We start from the raw sequence: 21,726 nt of genomic DNA, 5'->3' as shown, positions 1-21,726 counted from the left end.
GAGTGCTGTGAAATGTGGTGGTGCCATCTCTGACTTATTTGCAGTTGTTACTGGAGTTCGTAAGGTGTGTACTGGCCCCCACACTTTTCAGCACTTGTTTGGACTGGATTCTAGGGAGGATGTCAGAGAGATCAACCTGTGGTGCATCATTTGGGAATGTCAAGATCTCCAACCTTGATTTCACAGATGATGCAGTCATCTTTGCGGACACTTTAGGTATCCTATTGGGGGCCCTCGTGGTGCTGAATGAGGAGTCTGAGCCGCTGGGAATAAAAGGTTTTCTGGGTCAAAACTAAGATCCAGGCTTTCAATGACATCTTGGATGCTCCTGTCCTGTCTGTGCCTGTTTGTGGTGAGGATGTTGAGGTCACGGAGAGATTCACCTCCCTTGGCAGTGATATTCATGTCTCTGCTGGCTGAGAGTCAGAGGTAAATAGACGTCTGGGTCGGGCTTGGGGAGTCATGGATTCACTGGATCATGGGGTCTGGTGCTGCCTGTACCTGTGCAGGAGGATAACCGTCCGAGTCCGGGTCCTTGGTGCTTCCAGTCTTGCTCTATGGATGTGAGACTTGGACTCTGACCAAGGATCTGAGACGGAGACTTAATTCCTTTGGTACCAGGTCTCTTCAGAGAATCCTTGGCTCTCGCTGGTCGAACATCAAGGGAGTTTCCTGATGCTGATCCTGCTCACCAGATTCTCTCATCAAGGGAGTCTCGTGAGTGGAGGAGGCCAATTGGCCGATCACGTGCGTGGTTGCAGCAGGTTGATCAGCATCTGAAGGAGATGGGGATGTGCCAGTCGTCTGCCAGGGAGATGGTCATACTGAGGCCCCTGGAGTACCGGCGGAAAGTGGACGCAGCGACGCGCTGCTCCGGCGCATGCTCCCATACCTGACCTCACCTGACCGAGTAGTTTTTGCGTGATTGGTGTTACAGACAGACTGAGAGACAGAAAATGATATTTATTTATGAGAAGATTGTTATTTGTCCCCTACTCCTGGTATTTGGCATTGTTATTTGTCCCCAGTTCCCTCTTGATATTTTACAATGCTTCCTTTTTTTCTTCCCTGGCAGGATTGCAAGAAGGTTGTGCATGAAGTGCATTTAACAAACGCACCAAACTCTTACAGCATCATGAAGATTAAAGATTGGAAAGCTGGAAACTACACTTGCACAGCCAACGTCTCATTGCAAGGCCGTTTCTACTACTTCTCCCGCAGCATTAATCTCACCGTGAGAGGTTAATACTACAATCTATTTTTTTTATTATTCATGTTGTTGGCCAGAAATTATTTTCTACTGTACAAGTGACGTATCAATTTAATGGTGGAGTGCAGACGAGGAAATAGACCCCTTTTCAATATGATTACATTGACCTTCCAGGGGCGATTGTGGTTGTAAACAAAGCCATCCACTGCGACCAGTATGTATGGTATCACGGTTGTGAGCCCCGGGGAGGACAAAGCGCATCCACATCAATTAATGCTCGTTATTCATTCGTATTCTGTTTAGCTATTTAGTATATATCGTATTCATTTGGATAAATATGCGTTGCCATGGTTTGGCCATTAAATTTTCCTTTCTACATCCTGAACTCAAACCATTTCCCACCAGCACCATGCACACGTCACGCCATTCCCAAATCATTTCTTTCCATGGGCCCACTGGAAGGAAATCTTTCAAGCTTCCTTTCACACCAAGTCATCAGTCACAAAGTGACAGGTGCGTGCCAATTCACACCCCCTCCCCATTCCCGGAGAATCCACCGTGATTGCCCCGTCCAACCAAACAGACTTCGTTGCCAGGCAGAGGTACGGGACCTGACCAATCACCGGAGGTGAGGGTCAGACTGCTCCCGTGGTCCCTGCACCAATGAGGGTGGTCCCTGAGCCACAAGGAAAGGGATGATGGGGAGGTGAAGGAATAAAGGGAGAAATAGCGCTCCTGGGGGTAATTAGGCCAAGCAGTCGATTAGCTTCTGAAAGATGATAAGGTGTGGCGTGTAACGTTGCTTTGCTCGGCCAATTGTCATCGATTGAGCGGAAGCCGGCACGGTTCCCCATCTACTTCAGTCATCTTACAGGTACGGTAAACCGTCACTGAGCACGAGGACTTTTGTGTTGTTCTTCCATCGTACATTGTGTTTGTATTATACATGATGTACGTTGTATTGGTCACTCCAAAGATTTAACCCTTGCCTTTTTAGTTTCTTTCACGTTTTTTTTCTTCAACAGCTCGGCCGATAAGGAAACGACCAAAGATTATCCATCCAAATGGCAATGTGTATCTTGGGGTCGACCTCGGTAAGTTTCCCAACATTTGTTCACTTTATTGCTGTGAATCGGCGCGTGGCTTCATTTTCTCTTATAAATGTCTGACATTCACAGTGGAGCTTCTGCATGCATCACCTGCAGGACAAAGACATTAGTTCGACATGAATTAACTTTTAAAATGCATTGCAAAGACATCAGTGGGATTTGAACTTTGGTTTCATTCCGAGCCGATAGTTCAAACCGTAACACGAGCAGGCCAACTCAAACGGTGTAACAAATTATTCTGTGGCAATACTAAAAAAAAAAAAAAGTCGTTTCATTTAATTTTTTTAATTAAATATAATTATACGAAACTGCATTCTGACGTGTGTGTACAAATGTGCACTTACCATATTGTTTGCTCTCAAATTCGAGCTCATTGCGTGAGATTGAACTGACAAGTCCTTGAAAAGGAATTGTATGAAAATCGTGTTCCCGGTGTGTGTCCCGGTTTAGAATAGGTACACCGTATCCCTGCGTGGCGTAAGAGGGGACTAAAGGGTTGGCGTCAGGAAGGGCATCCGGCCATAAAACACTGCCTCAGAAAGGGAACCATGATATAAGATTGTCATGGGACCCGCAAGGCTAACCCCCACTTTAGCAGAGAAAAATGGCCTTAAAGTGTGTGTGTGTGTGTGTGTGTGTGTGTGTGTGTGTGTGTGTGTGTGTGTGTGTGTGTGTGTGTGTGTGTGTGTGTGTGTGTGTGTGTGTGTGTGTGTGTGTGTGTGTGTGTTTTGTAAAGTCGTGTAAGGTCTATTGTGGATATTTTCAGATGCGTGGGTGGACAGGCAGATACTCGTGCTACTTTGGCGGTGCGGCGCCGAGGAGCAAAAATGTGCTTAAAACGAGATTGAGGTGGTCATGCAAGAACATACTTTTTTCTTGTGTGTTTTCTGGTTGATCGGACCATGGCACTCGTGTTTAGGGAGGCCTGCTCAGTTAACTCTCTTACAAAAGTTGTCATCGAGCTGGATTTATAACTTTGCCACGTGACGAAATTTGGGCCAAAGATTAGGGTGTGTGGGGAATTTGTTTTTTTGATGGGGCCACTGGTTGCAGATCTAGGGGTCAATAGGTCATGCTCGGAAGGGGTCGGTGAAAATCTAGGGATCTTGGGTATGAACAGCCTCGCTGTAACCAAACGATTGAATCAAAACGACGTCATGAAAGATTTTCAATGTAACTCATACCCTAACATACACATGTAACTAAGAAAGGAGTTACACTTGATTCACGTGCTTTTGTTACAAAAAAAAAAAAATAATCCTTCATGTACATCAATGAACACTTTATGTCGATACCGTAACGTTGGTCATTTCGTGTTCGTACATTACAGGGAGATTGTGAAGGATTTTCAGAATAACCAGGTTTACTCATTAAAAAAACAAAAAAAAAACAACCTTGTGACTGTGTGCATAATCACTATTCCATTTATCCTGCGAGCTACAACCTCCATGCACGTACATGTACGTGAAAACTCATTCATTCAGCAATTTCCCCCCGTACAAAATTTAAAACGACGCTCCCTCTTCGTCATCTGAATTTGCCACCTCATAGGGATGTTACAACGACAAGAAATTCAAATTGGTGTCTTCATATACTTTACATCATACAAATATTGGGTTATCGTTACGGTGATGAAAGATCGATGATGAATGATGAATCGGAGTACGAGATGTCCACATCCACGTTCATAGAATGTCATCATTCTTCTCTTCAGCAAGTGCACGTAGTAGTGCATCTCCGCAGCAGTTACAAGCCATGACGAATGACACTTTGGCCTTCCTAAAAGGACAATGCGATCTGCATTTGTCTTTACGGGATTTGCTTCTCGTAGACATCACACCTGGTTTGGACGGGTTGGGCATTAAAGTCGCCAACAAATATCCCTTGTTTGTAGTCCTGCCAAAATCTGTGGGATCAGGCGACACTGGATTTTGCCGGCGTTGCACGTTTCCAAATCAAAATGTGATCGAATGATCTGAGATGAGGTTGTTGGAGAAATGGAAGGATTTCATATCAAATGTGATGATGGATTGATTCCATGACCTTGCTCATGATTTGGAAGTAAGCTGATCGGTCTGTAGTTGAGGGAATATGTTTTTTTCCACCTTTTTAATGTAATGCAGTGACGCTGGCTGATTTCCAAGCAGAGGGAAGATGACCTATCACAAATAACTGGGTGAAAATGGCAGAGCGAGAATTTGAAAGATCAGCTGAGCAGGATTTTAGAACACGTGAGGTGATGCCGTCTGGTCCAGTAACAGAGTCGAGGGTTGAAATAACCTTCTCCACCTTTTCAGGTACAAAAGACAGAATTTAGGAGCAGTTGGGTATGACAGGGAAGGATGGGCAAAGAGAGCGAGGGGTTGAGGACTCCAGATTTGCAAGCAATAAACACAGAATTGAGGAATTCGGCCTTCTTACGCGCGCAGTCGGTTGTGGTGCCACTATGAAGAGAGGGAATGATGGAAGAGGAGCATACACCAGATACCGACTTAAGAAGGCACCACCAGGTTTAAGGGGAGTTAGACAAGTTTGAAAGTTCATTCTGGAGGTTGGCCAGATGTTGTTTTCTAGCTCTCCTGAGCGTGGACACACACTCGTTGTGGACTTTTTGGAAAGCTCTGAGATTCCCTTAGTCAGATTATCCTTCTAGGAAGAGAATGCAAGTTGTTTCAGAGCAACTGCCTTGAGACAGGATTTGAGAGTGTGGGTGTGGATGTGCTGGGGAAGGTTCGTGTTTGGGGGATGCGGGGGAATGTTTGAGAGGGTGTGGTGAGAAGGAATGCAGAATTGGAGGACATTAAACTTTGAGCTGGTGAAGTGGGATTGATACTTATTTGGATTCCACATTTCTGACTTTGATAAACAGAGATAGAGATTAAGTGTTGAAAAAGTGTTGTTGTCAATCCTCCCATTTGTACCAGGTTCCCCGGTGCAGCTGTACTGTCAAGCATTCTTTGGCTATGACGAAGGCATGGATCCACTCATGTACTGGCTGGTTGATGGGCAATTCGTTGATTTTCCTGAAATGCAAGAGGACGACCTTCCAATGTTAGTTTGGCCTGTTAACATTACTTGTTAGCACCGATTTCCTCTTGTTATTTCTGGCATCGATTAGCAAATGATGCCAGAAATAACGATTGTCATTATCTTCGCGATAATTACAATTCACTCAAAGAAGAGAAATAATTATCTTCACTCTCACTTTCCCTTAGATTGACCTCTTCACCCTCACTTTCCCTTAGATTGACCTCTTCACCCTCACTTTCCCTTAGATTGACGTCTTCACCCTCACTTTCCCTTAGATTGACCTCTTCACCCTCACTTTCCCTTAGATTGACCTCTTCACCCTCACTTTCCCTTAGATTGACCTCTTCACCCTCACTTTCCCTTAGATTGACCTCTTCACCCTCACTTTCCCTTAGATTGACCTCTTCACCCTCACTTTCCCTTAGATTGACCTCTTCACCCTCACTTTCCCTTAGATTGACCTCTTCACTCTCACTTTCCCTTAGATTGACCTCTTTACTCTCACTTTCCCTTAGATTGACCTCTTCACCCTCACTTTCCCTTAGATTGACCTCTTCACTCTCACTTTCCCTTAGATTGACCTCTTCACCCTCACTTTCCCTTAGATTGACCTCTTCACTTTCACTTTCCCTTAGATTGACCTCTTCACCCTCACTTTCCCTTAGATTGACCTCTTTACTCTCACTTTCCCTTTGATTGACCTCTTCACTTTCACTTTCCCTTAGATTGACCTCGTCACTCTCACTTTCCCTTAGATTGACCTCTTCACTCTCATTTTCCCTTAGATTGACCTCTTCACTCTCACTTTCCCTTAGATAAACCTCTTCACTCTCACTTTCCCTTAGATTGACCTCTTCACCCTCACTTTCCCTTTGATTGACCTCTTCACCCTCACTTTCCCTTAGATTGACCTCTTCACTCTCACTTTCCCTTAGATTGACCTCTTCAATCTCACTTTCCCTTTGATTGACCTCTTCACTTTCACTTTCCCTTACATTGACCTCGTCACTCTCACTTTCCCTTACATTGACCTCTTCACTTTCACTTTCCCTTTGATTGACCTCGTCACTCTCACTTTCCCTTAGATTGACCTCTTCAATCTCACTTTCGCTTAGATTGACCTCTTCACCCTCACTTTCCCTTAGATTGACCTCTTCACTTTCACTTTCCCTTAGATTGACCTCTTCACTTTCACTTTCCCTTAGATTGACCTCTATACTCTCACTTTCCCTTTGATTGACCTCTTCACTCTCATTTTCCCTTAGATTGACCTCTTCACTCTCACTTTCCCTTAGATTGACCTCTTCACTTTCACTTTCCCTTAGATTGACCTCGTCACTCTCACTTTCCCTTAGATTGACCTCTTCACCCTCACTTTCCCTGAGATTGACCTCTTCACTTTCACTTTCCCTTAGATAGACCTCTTTACTCTCACTTTCCCTTTGATTGACCTCTTCACTTTCACTTTCCCTTTGATTGACCTCTTCACTTTCACTTTCCCTTAGATTGACCTCGTCACTCTCACTTTCCCTTAGATTGACCTCTTCACTCTCACTTTCCCTTAGATTGACCTCTTCACTTTCACTTTCCCTTTGATTGACCTCTTCACCCTCACTTTCCCTTAGATTGACCTCGTCACTCTCACTTTCCCTTAGATTGACCTCTTCACTCTCATTTTCCCTTAGATTGACCTCTTCAATCTCACTTTCCCTTAGATAAACCTCTTCACTCTCACTTTCCCTTAGATTGACCTCTTCACCCTCACTTTCCCTTAGATTGACCTCTTCACTCTCACTTTCCCTTCAATTGACCTCTTCACCCTCACTTTCCCTTAGATTGACCTCTTCACTCTCACTTTCCCTTAGATTGACCTCTTTACTCTCACTTTCCCTTAGATTGACCTCTTCACCCTCACTTTCCCTTAGATTGACCTCTTCACTCTCACTTTCCCTTAGATTGACCTCTTCACCCTCACTTTCCCTTAGATTGACCTCTTCACTTTCACTTTCCCTTAGATTGACCTCTTCACCCTCACTTTCCCTTAGATTGACCTCTTTACTCTCACTTTCCCTTTGATTGACCTCTTCACTTTCACTTTCCCTTAGATTGACCTCGTCACTCTCACTTTCCCTTAGATTGACCTCTTCACTCTCATTTTCCCTTAGATTGACCTCTTCACTCTCACTTTCCCTTAGATAAACCTCTTCACTCTCACTTTCCCTTAGATTGACCTCTTCACCCTCACTTTCCCTTTGATTGACCTCTTCACTCTCACTTTCCCTTAGATTGACCTCTTCACCCTCACTTTCCCTTAGATTGACCTCTTCACTCTCACTTTCCCTTAGATTGACCTCTTCACCCTCACTTTCCCTTAGATTGACCTCTTCACTTTCACTTCCCCTTAGATTGACCTCTATACTCTCACTTTCCCTTTGATTGACCTCTTCACTTTCACTTTCCCTTACATTGACCTCGTCACTCTCACTTTCCCTTACATTGACCTCTTCACTTTCACTTTCCCTTTGATTGACCTCTTCAATCTCACTTTCCCTTAGATAAACCTCTTCACTCTCACTTTCCCTTAGATTGACCTCTTCACCCTCACTTTCCCTTAGATTGACCTCTTCACTTTCACTTTCCCTTAGATTGACCTCTATACTCTCACTTTCCCTTTGATTGACCTCTTCACTCTCATTTTCCCTTAGATTGACCTCTTCACCCTCACTTTCCCTTAGATTGACCTCTTCACTTTCACTTTCCCTTAGATTGACCTCTATACTCTCACTTTCCCTTTGATTGACCTCTTCACTCTCATTTTCCCTTAGATTGACCTCTTCACTCTCACTTTCCCTTAGATTGACCTCTTCACTTTCACTTTCCCTTAGATTGACCTCGTCACTCTCACTTTCCCTGAGATTGACCTCTTCACTTTCACTTTCCCTTAGATAGACCTCTTTACTCTCACTTTCCCTTTGATTGACCTCTTCACTTTCACTTTCCCTTTGATTGACCTCTTCACTTTCACTTTCCCTTAGATTGACCTCGTCACTCTCACTTTCCCTTAGATTGACCTCTTCACTCACACTTTCCCTTAGATTGACCTCTTCACTTTCACTTTCCCTTAGATAAACCTCTTCACTCTCACTTTCCCTTAGATTGACCTCTTCACCCTCACTTTCCCTTAGATTGACCTCTTCAACCTCACTTTCCCTTTGATTGACCTCTTCACCCTCACTTTCCCTTAGATTGACCTCTTCACCCTCACTTTCCCTTAGATTGACCTCTTCACTCTCACTTTCACTTAGATTGACCTCTTCACTCTCACTTTCCCTTTGATTGACCTCTTCACTCTCACTTTCCCTTAGATTGACCTCTTCACTCTCACTTTCCCTTTGATTGACCGCTTCACTCTCACTTTCCCTTAGATTGACCTCTTCACTCTCACTTTCCCTTAGATTGACCTCTTCACCCTCACTTTCCCATCTGGACTTGACTATTCCTTCTTGTTGTTGGTTTTGGGGTTTTTTTGCCAGTTTCACTTTTCATCTTTATTCCTCTTTAAGAAAGCCGTTTTCTCCTGTTTTATTTTATTTATTTTCACTTTGACTTTGGCTCTCTTTTTCCTCGTTTCATTCTTTCCAACTCTGCTTGTACCTCTTCTAGCATGATTGAAGACGACAATGGAGATAAAATGATGCAGTCAGACATCAACATTACTAAGGTGGATGAAAGCCACATTGGTCTCAACTTCACGTGCATCACACAGAACGGCTTTGGCTTTGGAAGCGGTTCAATATTTCTGTATGTCAAAGGTAATACACATAACGGTGATAAATATGATCAGCATTCATTTGTACAATCACTCTCTTACATTTTTGGAGTAAGTGCGGTGGACATAGGATATCTAGACTTTAAGAAGGTATTTGATAAGGTACCACATTGGAGGTTGTTAGCCAAAGTGAGGGCTTGTGGAGTGGCTGGTCAGGGAGCCAATTGGATTGCAAACTGGCTTAGTGATGGGAAGCAAAGAGTGGCTGTTAGTGGGAGGATGTCTTGCTGGGAGGATGTAAGTCGTGGGGTACCTCAGGGATCAGTACTCGGACCATTACTCTTCATTATTTACATCAACGATTTGGATAATGAAGAGGAGGCTTTCCAAATGTGCAGGTGACGTGAATGTTGGAGGTGAGTTGGATAGCAGCGGAGGTACAAACAGAGTGAGTGCGGAAAGTTTTAGTTATTATTATTATTATTTTATTTTTTATTTGGAAGAGACATCGATAGGACCAAGGGGCATAGCTTGAGAGTGAATTGGAGGAGAGTTACAGCATCATGAAGGCAAGGGTCTTTCATTGAGAGAGTTAATACATGGATTTGTCCCCTTGTAAGGGTTGTGACAGGGTACGGTGGATAGTCTTAAACTTGACTTGGATAGGTAAACGGAAGTAGTGGGAAAGACGGAGTGGTACTACAATGGCATGATCGTGAAGGCCGATCAATGGCTTTCTGTGTCGAGTTTCCCTGTATTTTACCTGTGCGACCAAAGATGGATAGAGGTTATGTTTTCACCCATGTCTGTCTGTCTGTCTGTGAGCATGATGTCTCAAAAAGTTGTGGACGGATTCAGACGAAACTTGGTGGACGAGTTGGTTCGGTGACGAGAACGAGCCAATTCCATTTTGGAGGTCAGGATCCAGTTCAGGCCGATTGGTGCGATACAAAACGTAAACTGTTCGGCCTGGTGGAATTATGCCCTCTACCGAGTGCCGGTTTAGTCTTGTACATGTTTTAATTTGTTCTAAACGACCATGGGAAAAATTTATTTGCCCCCCCCCTCCCCAATGTTATCATTGCTTCTCTCTCCCCCCCCCCTGTGTAGAGAAAAACAGGGCAGCAACTCTTGGCGTAGCAATGGCTGTGGCCTTGGTTGTGATCATCGGTATTTCTGCCATTGCCTTTTATCTGCGCTTTGACATCGTTCTCTTCTATCGTGATCATTTGGCTCCAGAACCGCCATCCGGTGTGTACGCTTGCTCCTTCCTGTGGTTTGAAGGAATATTTGGGGAGGGAGGATGGAGGTAGAGGAGGAAATGTAGAAAAATGATACGATCAAGAAAATTCTCAGCCAGCAGAACATCCCCCAATGTAGATCAGTGCTCACCTTAAGCATGGTGACAAATGGAGAGACACAGACACAGACATATATACATACATGCATAAATACATACATGCATACACAAGGAGATATGATAAAATAAGGAGATGCCATGTGTGCGTCCACAGATGGGAAGGATTTCGATGCTTACGTCTGTGTTGCCTGGGACGCCCCCCCTGATGAGCTGCAGTTTGCTTTGCGCATTCTACCTGCAGCACTTGAGCAGAAGTTTGGCTTCCGTCTCTGGCTCTTTGGAAGAGATGCGATCCCTGGGAAAAGTACGTATTGGTTTGAAGTGTTCATGCACGGGTAGAAAGGAGATGAGTGAGAGGTTAGCAGACTTATAGGTCACATGCCAGCTACAGCAACCAACGCTGTGCCCAATTCATGTCACCACGTTGATTGCACAGCTAATTTGAAAGGTATTGTGACGGTGTTGTCGAAAACCAATTCAAGCAGACATGCACGGAGCAAGGAATACACGGAGCTTCCCAAATGCTTTCTCACAACATTGTTCTCTTTTTGACATTTTCCAAAAAATTGCCTTTGGCAGGGAATGCAGCACGACCCCCTCTCTGACTACTTCCCTCCCACCCCCACTCTGATCACTGTGATGAGGCCAAATTCATGTAATCTCAAGGCCAGGGTTAGGGGCATGTTTGAATGGAGCACAAATGGCAAAATGAATAGAACCTTGGAAAAGCAACATAACTGTGGTGTTTTGTTTATTCACTCTACCTTCCTTTCTTTCTTGTAGATGTGATAGACGAGGTGGTTTCGGCAGTAGGTCGAAGCCGCCGGATGCTCATCGTGCTGAGCCCAGCTTGTGTGAAAGAATCCAGCTCTTCCCGCTTGGATCTGGACGTCGGTTTGCATGCCATGCATAATGGCAGCCTACGTACACTCTTGCTGTCATTTCAGCCTCTGCCATCCAGTACGATGTCTTCACTGGATAGCAGGCCCGCTTTGAAGCGTGCTTTGAAGGTGGGAAGAAGGACATAGACACGCGCTGACACGATATAGTGTACATCTCGCTGTGTGCAGAGCTTTTCAAAAGCAGCGCGGGAAGCAGCTGCTGGAAACGGGACACAGCTGAACATGCGAACTTACAAACGCACGGACAGACGCCACACTTTGGATTATTTAATAGACTAGTGGGACACCTGTGGGAAACCCACGGGCATAGAAAAATGTACGACATTTGGACATGTTGAGTTGGATGCTGCATGTAGAGTTTTCCAAAATTGGTGCTGACGATTGATCAGATCCAGAAATGATGTATAATGCACACAATTTATTTACTGCACATAACATGTGAACACATCATATGTGAATACTTGTCCATGCACATGTGAAATACAGTTTGTTTATAAATCCTGTACTTGCACACGATTCAGCTTTGAAAACTCACACAAAAATGGAAAGTGTTTTCTTTTTTTAATTGAAGACCACGATTTTCTTTCCTCTGCATTATTAAGACGTACCTTCTTTGGGCAGTGTATAAAAGACCCTCTAGACTGGAGGATTCTTCATCTTCGTGGGGTGCCACCAAAACTGATCGATCTGATTTCTGAACTATACTCTAGTACTGAGAGTGCTGTGAGATGTGGTGGTACCATCTCCGACTTATTTCCAGTTGTTACTGGAGTCCATCAGTGGTGTGTACTGGCCTCCACACTTTTCAGCACTTGTATGGACTGGATTCTGGGGAGGACGTCGGAGAGATCAAGCTGCGGTGCATCGTTTGAGAATGTCAAGATCTCTGACCTTGATTTCGCATATGATGCAGTCATCTTTGCGGAGACTTTAGATATCCTTTGGGGGCCCTCGAGGTGCTGATTGAAGAGTCGGAGCCAATGGGATTACGGATTTCTTGGGTCAAAACTAAGATCCAGGCTTTCAATGACATCTTGGATGCTGCTGTCTTGTCTGGACCTGTTTGTGGTGAGGATGTTTAGGTCACGGAGAGATTCACTTACCTTGGCAGTGATATTCATGTCTCTGCTGGCTGCTAGTCAGAGGTCAATAGACGTCTGGGTCGGGCCTGGGGAGTCATGGATTCACTGGATCATGGGGTGTGGCGCTGCCGGTACCTGTGCGGAAGGACTAAAGTCCGAGTCTTCAGGTCCTTCGTGCTTCCAGTCTTGCTCTCCTGATGTGAGACTTGCTCTGACCAAGGATCTTCGATGGCAACTTAATTCCTTTGGTACCAGGTCTCTTTGGAATATCTTTCGCTATCGCTGGTCGGACTTTGTGTCCAACGAGCGGTTGCTGAGAGAGACTCAAATGAGATTTCTAACCTGCATTGTCCATGAGCGTCAGTTGTGGCTGTATGGACAGGTGGCTCATTTTCCTGACACTGATCCTGCTCACCAGATTCTCTCAGCGAGGGAGTCTCGTGAGTGGAGGAGGCCAATGTGCTGACCACGTACCTCGTGGTTGCAGCAGGTTGATCAGCATCTCAAGGAGATGGGGATGGGCCAGGCATCTGCCTGGGGGATGGCCAGACGGAGGCCCTTGGAGTACCGGTGGAAAGTGGACGCAGCGACGCGCTGCTCCGGCGCATGCTCCCATACCTGGCCTGACCTGATGTAAAAGGGTTTAAAAATGGGAGTCAATGTAGGAGGCTGGTTATAACATGCTTTGTATTGCAACGCCTAAATAAATAATAAAAGCTGTTACGGCAATGTATAAAAGTAAATCACAACTTCGTATGGTGAAGACCAACTTGGGATCCTCTGAAATGTTGTAGTTAAGGTAGAATTCCATCAGGGATCAGTTTTAAGTCCTCGACTGTTTGTAATGGTGATGGGAAGAATTGACAAAGGAAGAATGATTCACACGCGAGTGATTGTACGCTGATAACTTGGGATTGAATGCTGAAAGTGAAAAAGAAACAAAAGAGACATTTCAAAAATGGAAAAGTGGAATACTGTTATAGAAAGGGTTACGTGTCAACATTGACAAATTGAACATTATGTGATGGGTGGTGAGGAACAAGAAGAAAGGAAAGAAAGTGAACAATGTCCTCGTTTGACATTCAGAAACAGAGTTTGATATCCTGTACAGCAATTTGATTCGATGTACGTTATGGAATCAATCGATGGTGTCTCTCGAGGTGCAGTGGTGTCACTGAAAACTTGATAAACACTGGGATTTTAATACGTACACTACATGGCCAAAAGTATGCGGAATCCATTTCTAATTAGTGGATTTGGCTATTTCAGCCACACCCATTGCTGACGGGTGTATAAAATCAAACACACAGCCATGCAATCTCCATAGACAAACATTGGCAGTAGAATGGGCCTTATACTTAAGAGCTCAGTGACTTTCAACGTGGCACCGTCATCGGATGCCACCTTTCCAACAAGTCAGTTCATCAAATTTCTACCCTGCTCGAGCTGCCCCGGTCAACTGCAAGTGCTGTTATTGTGAAGTGGAAACGTCTTGGAGCAACAACAGCTCAGCCGTGAAGTGGTAGGACGCACAAGCTCACAGAACGGGACCACAGAGTGCTGACCCACGAAGACCAAGAATACTCCAGAGCGCATCCCGATTCACTGAATCAAACACTTTACAGAGATCAACGTAGGCTGCAAGCAGCCCCTGCCAAGACTCTCATCTGCGTTCGGTGAGGACCCGAAGAGCAAGGATACGGTCAATCGTTGACCTCTTTGGTGTAAAGCCTGACTGCTCTGGACGCTGGTGCTCAAGCATAAGGTGGCGAACCCTGTCAATAATTACCCGAGCAAAGACCTTGCCCGGCACTGAGAGCAGTGTCACCCCTTGGTATTTGTTGAAGTCTTGACGATCACCCTTCCCTTTCCAGAGAGGGACAACAAGGCCCCTCTTCCAGTCAGTTGGGATGATGCCTGTATTCCAGGCAGAGCACAAAACTGCATGCAACGACATGAGTACAGCATTTGCACCAGCCTTGAGAAGTTCACCATGGATGCCACAGATCCCTGGAGCTTTACCCCATTTCAACTGGTTCACCGCAGCCTGTTTCCACAAACGAAGGTGGATCACAGTTGAGTGGAGGGTCAGCAATTGGGAATGTAACACCCCTGAGATCCAACTCGACAGCTGGTGGATCAGCCTGGTACAGCTGCTCAATGTAACCGGCCCAGTGGGCCGTCACTTCGGACCTCTCTGTCAAGAGCCCACCACCCTCCGCTCCAACTGCAGTGCACCAAGGGATGGGCTTGGATGAACACAATGCGCAAATTCTCCTGTAAGCAGGACGAGAATCACTTGACCAGAGGTGATGCTCTACCCCTTACAGATTCCTTGCACATCGGCCTCCCTGTCCACCCTCGGCGCAGGTACAGTTTAACGCCTCAGCTCCCTGAACAGCTCAGCTCTGCCATTCAGCCTGGCCCTGCGACTCTGGTCAATGGTATCCAATGTCTCTTGAGAGACAAAATTATTTTTCGCCCTTCGGTGAGTTCCGAGATATCCACCGGCAACATCAAGGACGATGGTGTTGAAGGCACTCCACAACTCTTCAGGATCCCCCAAAGCATCCAGACCCCCAATCCCAACTCGGCCTGTTCACAAACTCCTCAGCGACACACTCATCCTTGAGCTTACCAACATCCAGCCTATGCTGGGATGGTTCCATTATCCCAGATTTAAGCTGCAACTTCAGAGTTGCTCCAACAAGCCTGTGGTCAGTATTGAGAACTTCACACTCTGGTAGACCCATGTAGTTCTGGATAATCCTCCAGCAACCAACAAGCACATGGTCAATCTCCTTTGCCACACCACCAGCGTTGGAATACCAAGTCCAGCGATGAGCCTGTGGGCGCTGAAATCATGAACCAGCCACCCGAACTCCATGACTTCTTGCAAAATCAAGGAACTTCGTGCTGTTCTGGTCCACAGTTCCAGACCCATTGGGGACCAACACATATCTCATATCCATCCCTATCAGTTCCAGTTGATGCATTGAAATCCCACAACACTAGAAGAGTATCTCACCTGGGGGACTGATCAACCACAGACTCGAGTGTGGCATGGAATGCGTCCTTCACGGTCAAGTCACTTGCCTCAGTCGGAGCATAGAGAGAGACCAGGGAAATGACACCTAAGGAGTGACGAATCCTTCATCACATAATACGCTCGTTGACCGTTGTTACCTCATTTATCATTGGATTCAGCTTATTGGACACAGCGACAGCAACTCATTGCGCATTGTAACCATCAGAGCGACCAGACCAAGAGTAGGTGCAACCACCCGCCATCATCTCGTTACTATCCAGTCTCCGAACCTAGGATAGTGCTGCAATGCCGATGTTCAACTGCTTGAGCTCAGATGATAAGACAGGTGATCATCCTCTCTTATGGATCGGACATTCCAGGCACCCACCCGAAGGGACTGCCTCAGGTTAACCCAAGGAGACCGCCGACTGGTGGATGACACATCAGCACCACCCCACCACACTCTACCGTAATCTGACCCGGGAAGGTTACCCTGTGGTTTTCCTCCTATCATCAAAGACTTGGGATCCCCAAGGCTTTGCCCCAATCCCGTCATCCGGTGAGTTACCCTGCGGAGGGCAGCTGCACAGCAGGTTCTCCCACAGATGGATTTTTCTGACTTTTTTTGTGCTTTTTATATGTTTTGCGGAATGAAGGGTTTTACGGTGGCCGGAGTGCAAATCTTACCACCAACCTCCTAATAAAAAGTCACCCAACTGCAGGAGGATGTCCGCAGACACAGTTGGGCACTAGATATGGATGGCCGTTGGCTCACAAGGAGCTCCTCCACCCTTTGCAGGTTTTGTTTTTAATCCTGCTGGGTGTCCATGTCATACACTCTTCTCAACAAGAAACTTGGTGGGGGAGACTGTTTCGTCGCCGACAACTCAACCATGAAACAGGTAAGTACAGGTTTACATGGTACCTGTAGCAAGTCACAGATGGCCGAGCGGGCCATCTGTGACATCAAGAAGAGCAGTATTAGCTCTCTGATCAAGAATAACATCAGTCTGACACTAGAATAACACTCGGTGGAGCGCATACGTCCACCAAGCTGAACAGTTTGCGTTTTGTATGCCACTGATAGACCTGATCTGAATTCGGACCTGAACCAAAATCTAATCGGCTTGTTCTTGTCACCGACTCAACTCTCCGACCTACTTTTGTCACAACTCGTCCACGTTTTGAGATGTCGTGCTATATATCTGCTCCAATCAGTTCATCTGACCAGGTGCTTGTCAAAGTCGCCATCTGTCTGGCTGCCATTACAGAACCACCTCAGCTCCGACGAGTCTGGCATTTCACTCAGGCCGACTGGCAGGGACTTCAAGCAGCCATCAAACTTTTAGACTGGTCTCCCATCTGTACTTCCTCCAACATCAACTTGTCCCGGGAATTCTTTCAAAGAAACTTGCTCTCTCTCATGCACAGCTTTATCCCATCTTGTCTTCAGTTTTCCTACCCTTCCTCCCGCCCGTGGTTTACTGAAGCTTGTGGCTCGGCTGTCGTCCTGAAACAACTTGCCTTCGCCTCATGGAAAGCAAACCCAACTGAGGGTAATCTCAGTTCCTTCCATAAAGCTCGTAACAAGTGTGTGTCTACCCTCAGGTGAGCCAGAAAACAACAACTTTCTAATCTCACGTCTGACCTCTCAAACCTTCTCCCTCCTCCAAATCCTGGTGGCGTTTAGTTAAGTCCTTCTGGTGTATGTTCCCCTTCCATCCCCTCCCTTATGCACTGCTGACACTGCACGTGAAAAGGCTGAATGCCTAAACTCGGTGTTTGCTTCTAAATCTTGTAAAATCTTGCTTCTAAGTCCCCCCTATATTCCCACAGGGCACTCTAGGTCTGCCAAAACCCCCCCTTCTGGTGAAACTGCCAAAATCAAGAATCACTGCTCACCTTCACTCTTTCATTCCTCTTTTTTCCCACCTCTGGAACAAACTCCCACACTCTCTTCGTTCCCACTCTTCCCTCCAGGTCTTCAAAACATCTGTTCACCACCTTCTCACGTCGTCCCCCATCAACAAAATATTGATCTTTACTTCCCCCATTAATCCACTTCAAACCCACCTCTTTCAAATTCCCTGTGTTCCTTCCTGAAAGTCCCTGTAGTGTCCATCTTGTTTACCCCATGTTCCCCGCCCCATCCCTCTCCCTTCCACAGATCTCCTATTGTGTTTGTTCCCCACTATTTTGTGCTTCCCTCTCCCATCCCTCTCGTCTCCTGCCTTGTTAGATGTTTCTGTGTATTAGCTCTTACATGAACCTCGACTCGGTATTCAAAAAAAAATAAAAATCAAACAACTTTCCCAATCCGTCCATTTTTTTTTTGAGATATCCTGTTCACAGACAGATAGGGCCAGTGAAAGCATAACCTCCATCTACCTTCGGTGGTGGAGGTAAGAGGTGGACTGGAGACAACTCGGTGGCATCTTGAACGGAAACCTTCCATTACCTGTAAAATTTTGGGTTTATAAATCCTGCATTGATGTGTGGAAGCGAAGCGTAGGAACTGCGGATTGAAGACGTAAAAATAATTAACAAATATGAGAATGATATAATGGATGAATGGATTGTCCCTGAAAGAAAGAATGCCGAACGTAGGAATCGGGAAGAGATTAAAAAATGAATACTCGTCAAGAATAACTGGGGAAGAGAAGACTTCGTGGTGTGGTCACGTGCATTGAAGGTCATGAGATGAAGCTGCAATGAAAGATCTGGAATGTTTGGAATTTTTCCATGTGGAGGAATGCCATCTTTGATGAACCCCCTGGAAAAGGGGGGAAATGGTCATAAAACGTTTGTTGTTTAAAAATGTTTAGTAATCCTTTAATCGTATGGATGGATGGATGGATTGAAGGCTTTTGCTCGTTGGAGCGCACTTGTTTCCCGAGCAATGGAGGTCAACTTGGACGGTTGGTCCACAAAGGCTTGTGATTGATAAGCCCGGGAGTGCAATCGATTGCACTTTCCTCATTGATCGATTGCTCACTGAGGAAGATCTTTTGAGAATGGCCAATTTGAAATGACCCACCCGCATTAATTGACATTGTTAAGAATCGGACCGACTGCAGATGAAGATGTTTTCTTCTCTTCACAGGTGCTACCAAAGGTGTATTGGAAAGGAGAGAAGTCACAGCCACTGAATTCACGCTTCTGGAAGCACCTTCGGTACCTTATGCCGACTCAGAACTTACACAGTTTATCCTCATCTCAGGATCCCAGTTCTACCGTCACGACTAACGGCACAGCTGTAAGTTTGGATCTTTTTGTACCGGCGGTAGATGGTTCATCTCGAGTGCGTTGTGGGCGTAAAGAGTGGAACGGAATAAAATCGGAGAGACGGGTCGTGGAATTGCATGAGAAACTCGACTGCCCTCTGCCTTGTCGCTTCATCGCGTGTAAACACCCGGATTTGCTCCTTGCCACTCACCACCTGTTCCTATTTCCACTTGCAGATTACATCTCAAAACAATGGTTCCCTCTCTCTCGACACCTTATCACCACTACTAACCACCGGTGGGTGCTTTTATTTGTTCCTTTTTTCCAACTAACCACTGCAAGGTGATTTTTCTTGGTTCCTTTTAACCGTGTGGATTTATGGCTCCATCTGGTTATCTTTCTGCTACCTTTATGGTAATTTCCATTGTATAACAATCCACACGCATGTGGGGAATGTGGGGTCAGATCACTTGCGAGTCGGTCAGGGTCGTCAAAAATCAAGGTGATTGGTTTTACACGCTGTTATCTTCGTGTTGTTCGAGGAATCTTTGTAAGGCAGGTGTCATGGCCTAATTCAACGTTTCCTGTTTTGAGCTTTCCCGCATTTCCTTATCGGAGTTGAGTGTGGTGGCCTGGGTTTTGGGGCTGGGTGTGAGATAAGGGAGGTGATGTCGGGGAAGAGGAAAACAAAGGCGTTTATTAAACTTAAATTACTTAATATATCAATATCACATGTACTCGGACTGTTGACCCATTTCCATGAAATAATTTTTCATCCATACCAGTTGTGGTTCACTTGTCAGAAGGTCATGACATTGTTTGAGGTTTTGCTTAATGTTCCTGCTCAGTTGTTTGTTGAGGTCATCTACTTATTATGTAAGCAAATATAATGCAGTTTTCAATCCCTCCGCTTTTGCCCCCACATGTGTCCTTTACTTGCTTCCTTTCACTCCTTTCTTTTCCAATATCCAAATCCACACTCCCCTTTTCGGCCTTCTGCTGTACCGGCCATTTTCTCTTGCTTATCGGAAACTATTTATTCGGTTCTGCTGCTTTGAGTGTTATGAACCTTCTGTGATGTTCCATGTCATTTATATGAACAAGATTTACTTTGGCGTTCTCGCAGCCTGCACCGACCCACGTACCCACGCTCCCCTTGTACCAACACGCTTTTGTCACATTCATAAGTGGATTTCGACTTGCGTGCATGTGTGCGTGTGCGTGCTCACTTTGTGGGTACAAATATTGGAGGAATTTATTTTTTCTTATCTTGCAGAAAGCATTGTGCTGTGATGGGAAGGTTCCTGTGACAGGCTGTGAAGATGCCGGTGTGAGTTTTGCACAGGTATTGCATGGCTAACGGTGCGGACATTGTGCCGCCTGTCATGGACTCGGTTCTGCAGGTCGTGTATGCCTTGATGTTCCTCTCACCAAAACAGGAGAGGTCGCTCACGTTCGAATTTGCTTGTTGCTTATATCCTCAAAACGTGATTGGACGGACGGGTGAAAATTCATGCTGTTAAAGGGTACTCGGTGCTGAACGACTTCCACTGATGCTGCCGAGCGTTAAGATTGCACGGTCCGTTTGGCGTCTCTCGTATCCAGAAGTTCAACAAGGGTGTTCATGATTGTGGATTTTGTACAAAGTGAAAACGTTTATGACTCCAAAAATGGATTTGAATCACGTTTTTTGGAATAAACCACTGGATTAATGGCTTTAATGTCATCATGAAAACAATGGGCCACGATAGAACTGAGAATAGTAAGGCAATGTTGGATGTTGGGGTGGGGGTGGAATGTGGGTAGGAGGCATGGATAGGATGGATCTTTGAGGGAGAGAAAAAAAGATTGGAAGGAGGTGAGTGGAAAAGGAAGGTGAGGGAAAGAAATGCAGGGGCTGGAGGGATGGGAGGGGGGGGGGAGAGTGTACAGGAGGGGGTGGTAGTTCAATATAAAAATTCTACCTTTTGTGCCGACCGAGTACTGTGTATAAATTACTCTCCAGTATGTAATTTGTGAAATTTATGAATGTTTGTTGTTTTTTGATTACACATGCATTTTACTTTTTCAACAATAAAAATGCAAAGCACGACGGACTGTGAAAGGAAAGTCAGCGATGCACATCTGTCAATTTTTTGTGTTTGAGACTTCTTTCCTGTGCACTGGGATTGCGTTGCTTTTGTTGGCAAAAAACGTTGCTCTGGAGCAACGGCAGACAATTCCGGGGAGTCTGGTGGGAGACGGCGTAACCTCCCCCACCTAGCGGACGTTCTCGCCACCGACCCACAACAAAATATATATATATTATATATATATATATATATAGTGGTCCAAAAAAGTCGAAAAATATAGAATGTTGCTCCACAAACTTAAAATTATTCTAATATGATCCAATAACACGCATAAATCTTTTTTGCTTGATCAGAGGTGATTTCGAGGTCGCTCCATATGATGACTTTTAGTCTCATGACTTGAATAAATTAGGGTATGGTCAGGTACGATTACGGGTACTTCTGGATGTCCAAGGTGGAAATGGAGTGCATTTTTGAACTCTATGGGGTCGATTTACTCTAAGAAATGACTGCACCGACATTGAATTCACTACCATTTTGAAAACAAGATTTATCATAACTGGAGTTGAGTAACTAATCCCACTCATTTCGATATTTTCTAATCTATAATTAATTTGTTGTCCGTCTAAACATTTCTTAGAGTAAATCGACCCCACTGAGTTCGAAAATGTAGTCCATTTTCACCGAGGAAGTTCAGAAGTGTACGCATTCGCATCTCACCATACCCTAATTTAATATAATAATAACTAAATAAAGAACTAACATAGTTTTCGTGAATCATTGAATCTAAAACACTGGATGTTGGGCCGGCTAGAAATAAGTTCAGGTGGGAGTGGAGACAGCAATAGAGGCGGAGATGATAGTGGTATTTGGTGAATGAGACAAAATATTCTAATAGTTTGTAATTCCATTGATTGAAAATTTTTATTTTTCAATTGA

At 45.2% G+C, this 21,726-nt stretch overlaps 1 protein-coding gene across 1 annotated transcript in view; it reads left to right on the top strand.

Moving 5' to 3' along the window:
* The window catches only part of LOC147019359 (interleukin-1 receptor accessory protein-like 1), a 70,990-nt gene extending 50,144 nt beyond the window's left edge, over positions 1-20,846 (top strand). Inside the window, exons 7-15 of the mRNA XM_085899805.1 lie at positions 1,076-1,241; positions 2,236-2,304; positions 5,244-5,370; positions 9,013-9,161; positions 10,229-10,369; positions 10,633-10,782; positions 11,262-11,488; positions 18,594-18,746; positions 19,992-20,846. Coding sequence (XP_085755931.1) covers positions 1,076-1,241; positions 2,236-2,304; positions 5,244-5,370; positions 9,013-9,161; positions 10,229-10,369; positions 10,633-10,782; positions 11,262-11,488; positions 18,594-18,746; positions 19,992-20,075 — 1,266 coding nt within the window. The 3' untranslated portion in view covers positions 20,076-20,846. The remainder of the gene's footprint in view (positions 1-1,075; positions 1,242-2,235; positions 2,305-5,243; positions 5,371-9,012; positions 9,162-10,228; positions 10,370-10,632; positions 10,783-11,261; positions 11,489-18,593; positions 18,747-19,991) is intronic.
* Positions 20,847-21,726: the final 880 nt, after the last annotated feature.

Source organism: Eptatretus burgeri, chromosome 10, assembly GCF_056783735.1.
Source record: "Eptatretus burgeri isolate ZD-2024b chromosome 10, Ebu_testis_v1, whole genome shotgun sequence".
In the NCBI taxonomy this organism is placed as follows: Eukaryota; Metazoa; Chordata; class Myxini; order Myxiniformes; family Myxinidae; genus Eptatretus; species Eptatretus burgeri.
This window is presented reverse-complemented; position numbering and strand designations above follow the sequence as displayed.